The sequence below is a fragment of the Clarias gariepinus genome, chromosome 11, assembly GCF_024256425.1.
Source record: "Clarias gariepinus isolate MV-2021 ecotype Netherlands chromosome 11, CGAR_prim_01v2, whole genome shotgun sequence".
Taxonomy (NCBI): domain Eukaryota; kingdom Metazoa; phylum Chordata; class Actinopteri; order Siluriformes; family Clariidae; genus Clarias; species Clarias gariepinus.
Window position 1 is genome coordinate 8,161,974 of NC_071110.1, and position 4,362 is coordinate 8,166,335.

A 4,362-nucleotide genomic window follows, 5' to 3' on the forward strand; every position below is an offset into this window, starting at 1 on the left:
CAAGTAAACAAACAAAGCTGCATACCTTGCTGAAGTTGGTGCTTGTACTGTAAGTAGCGTAGTTTCATATATCGTAGTCATATATCGTAGTCGTAGTTTCATATATCAGTCAAATAAATTCTCATTTCTTTATAAAGAACTGTTGTCTTGGTCATGTATTTTAAAGTCTAAAGATTTGCCCGGATCTTGTTACCTTGCTCATAATTGCTAAATACTAGTTTTTTGGTATCATCGTTGGCCATGCGATAAGCCGAACTGGTAAGATACACTAAATTGTGCTAAACGGTGGAGGGGAGTCGATAAAGTGTACATTATAAATTTAATTCAGTTAATCAAACTAACCTGAATCATTAAATATTCAATACAACTCAGCCTGTACAACAATACAACAAATTGTGTCCACAGTAAAATGTCCACATTTATTGGTAAACAATGCGACCGTCATTCATTGTCTTTATTATGTAAACCCTACATATAAATCCTTTCATACATATTATCTGTAAGACCTTATCATATTATACATTGCCCAGCACCTATTGCTTTATTATTAATCTATTAATAGATGTTACATCATGTAACATCAATATAATTACCTTTCACACCTTTTATGACAGTGGAGCTTATGAGAGTGGAGTTTTACAAGTCAATAATTTTAAATTCTAGAATTTGGTAAATGTGGATTTATCACATTGTTTTTCCTGTGTTTTATTCATGATCTCATTTACATAAAAGAAAATATTAGTCATGTGATGTACACAATGTGTGATATAAATAAATTGACATGAACAAAGGCAGATTTTCTGATGTGAAATGATAGTTAGCAACACCTTGAAAAGGTAGGGAATGAACAAACAATGTGTATATGTATTTCTGTAATTTATAGCATTGCCATTTAAGTTGAAATCAATATGTGATAAAAAAAAATCAATATAAAATGAAGATAAAATGTAAAACATTTAACAAAAATAGTAAAATTTTAAAAAGCTTTATTACTAGCTTAATTTCCAAGGTGATTTCATTCAAATGCACAGTGTATATTACATAGTATGATTTTTCTGCATTTTCTGTTTTAGAACCATAGATAATGGTGCCAGACAGGAATGTGACGTTTGTTAAGGACTTTATCATTGTTGGTTTTCCTGGACTTCATCCCTCGTACTATGCTCTTATATCTGCAGTTTTTTTTTTATTTTATGTGTACATCTTGCTAGCAAATGGAACGTTCCTTTTTTTGTTGGCAACTAACAAAAGACTCCACAAACCAATGTATTTTATTTATGCAAGTCTTGTGTTGTCTGATGTGTTGTTCAGTACAAGCACCTTACCAAAGATCATTGCTAGATATTGGTTTCAAGATGGGAACATTTCTTTTGCAGCTTGTTTTTTCCAGATGTATTTAGTACATTATTTTGGTGTGGTCAGTTCATACACACTAGCCATAATGGCCGTAGATCGATATATAGCAGTTTGCTACCCATTTGGTTATCATACTATTATGTCAAATAGAAATATACTAATTCTGTGCATAATGACTTGGGTATTTTCTCATCCTATCAGTATAATGATGGTTGTTCGAGCCTTCCCACTTCCTTATTGTGGAGCCAATACCATTATTCACTGTTATTGTGATCACATATCAATTACCAGACTTGCATGCACTGACAGGGCTCCATATAGTTTTCCAGCTTTTGTTTATGCCATGGTGATATTGCTGGGATCTCTTGTCATCATTGTGTTTTCCTATTCCTTTATAATTTTTTCTGTCCTCCAAATATCTAGTGCACATGGGCAGCTAAAAACATTTTCCACATGTAGTTCTCAACTCATTATAATTGCACTCTTCTTCTTACCCAGGTGTTTTAATTACTTGGCTGCAAATATAGGTATTACATTTAATGCTGATTTGCAAATTGCAATCATTTTGCTGTATAGCCTGCTACCTCCAATGATAAACCCTTTACTCTACAGTCTAAAAACCGAAGAAGTTAAGAACATTTTAATAAGCAAATTTAAAAAACATCAAGTAAGCTTGACCTTAATATCTTAAAATATATGGTATTTGTAATTGGACCTACATGATGCAGAACTCTATCAATCAGCGGAATAATTTGAGTGCTATAGAGGAAATCCCTAATTTGACAAGAAATACTGTTGCAATGGCTACTTAAAATTGGGCACATTAAGAAACATGGTAAAACATCTTGCTAAAACCATGTCATAAATGCCTAAATCTCAATTACTTTATTTTTTAGAGACAGAATAAAGAAAACCTCAATTTTTTTGTTAATTCTTCACAACGAAATTAAATTCTCTCAAAACTTGAAAATAAATTAGCCTTAAAATCAAATTTGTATAAATATATTATAATTTGGTGCATTCTATATATGAAAATAAATTATGTTAACATATTTCCATCAAATAGTTTTTTTATAAATTATAGTATGACTCTGGAATATATAGTAATCATATTAATTATCACCAAAAAAAATAGCACAACATGTACTTTGTGAAAAATATTTCTAATTATTCAAATGTTTATTTTTTAATTCATGTATAATCTAATAAATTAAATAACTAATTTAAATTAGAAATTTGATGACATTAGCATGTTTTATTATTTTTGCCATACCTTGTTTGCTGAATTTTAAATATATATGGAAGGTTAAATGCTAATCATTATCGATATATTGAGGGGCCTGTTCCATCTTATAATGAAAGCCTCAAGAAAAAGTAAAGATATTAATTTATCCTGACCCAATTCTGTAATTTGCTCCAGGATACCATCAATAAAGTGTTATGCCTATATCCAGTAAGCAAATAATTTTAAAAAAGGGGAAATGTTTGACTTTTATGTCTTATGACATTTTTTTTCCATAAGCATCGCATCTTTACATCTGAATGCACTACCCACATAGGACCACACAATTACCATTTAAATTTAAATTTGTCCTGGACAATCGTGATCACCTAAATTTTAGTTTTTTTAGTCAAATGTTTTAGTCAAGTGTTTACCCATCATTTACATTCCTTGCAGGTTTTATTTTTATTATTATTTCCTTATTGTTTCCTTTATGTTTTGGGATCCTGTTTAGCTAGAGATGCTCTTACAATCTGCCTCTGATACTTTCATGGTTTATTATGATGTAGAATAGGTGCATAAATTAAATAGTTATGTAACATTGGTCTAAATTGATAAGGGGGGAAAGCATTATTTTGTGTGTAGATTTTATTGTATATTCAAGAATCCAAAATGTTTTTAATGGAAGTAAAAAAACATCATTGTGTAGGTTCCCCATGTGCTTCCAGGGCAGCTCTGTCCATCAGGAAATAACTCCTCTCAAGTTGTGTGTTGACTGGCAATAGGTCTGTGTAAGGTGGGGCCTCTATTGATCAGACTTGTTTGCAGTTGTAATAAAAAGAGGGTTGTATAAATCAAGGCAGTTTAAAGCAGCCCTTTTATTTGTGACATACAACCTCTGACTATTCGCCATTAGGCAAAAATTGAGGAGATGTCTGGAGTTGGCAGATTAACTGCTGACAGTAGGTAAATTATCTAAAATTAAATGTCAAATTTGTCATCAGCTGGAGGTTTGTCTGTCTCTTGTCTTTATCTGTCACCCACGTTCTATTCCATAGGCAATAGCTATTGACTGTCAGGGGAAAAAAAGCGAGTGATGGGACTCACTCACAGGAATGCACAGGACTTCTTTTTTTTTCCACTTGTAAATACGCACATGATTGATTCCATGTGCACATTTTTTTGGGAAATAACAAGTCCACCTTTTCTATGAATGGAATGGCCCAGCTGGTCAGATGAACAATGTCATGATGGATCACACTCTGATCCTCCTGATTGACAAGCCCCACTCTTTCTTAGTGTACAAGGAAGGCATACAACAAGTCTCTCCTATGTTCTGGCACATAGTAGGTCAAATTAACTTTCACTAGATATCTAAACTGTATAAATGAACTGTGATTTTAGAAAAGATGAGTTTAATTTGTAAAATTTCACATTAAACTTCCAGGCTTGATTACTGCCATACCTTTTGAATCAAGAAACCAATTAAATTGAACCTGTCTGACAAAGTGGAGCATGCTAAAAGAACTAAAATAGTGACAGGATCTAAAAAAATTCAAGAACGGTTAGGAAAAGTAATTGACATTTCTAAGCCATTATCCACAAATGGAGAAAACCTGGAACGGTGGTAAAACTTTACTGGAGTGGCCAGTCTTTCAAAATTACAACAAGAAAACAATGACAACTCATCCAGGAGTGATGAGTGCTTTTTTTTTTTTTGAAGGCAAAAGAATTGTAGGCCTCACTTTCTTCAGATAAGGACTGTGTTTATGATTCAACAATTG

The 4,362-nt window shown here is 32.2% G+C and overlaps 1 protein-coding gene across 1 annotated transcript; it reads left to right on the forward strand.

Moving 5' to 3' along the window:
- Positions 1-1,084: 1,084 nt before the first annotated feature.
- Positions 1,085-2,047, forward strand: LOC128533274 (olfactory receptor 13-like). Its single transcript, XM_053507521.1, has one exon. It carries the CDS (start codon positions 1,085-1,087, stop codon positions 2,045-2,047), a length of 963 nt encoding a protein of 320 aa, XP_053363496.1.
- Positions 2,048-4,362: the final 2,315 nt, after the last annotated feature.

Bases quoted from the DNA above. Each gene is read 5' to 3' on its own strand.
- LOC128533274 (XM_053507521.1), top strand. From the start codon at position 1,085: ATGGTGCCAGACAGGAATGTGACGTTTGTTAAGGACTTTATCATTGTT.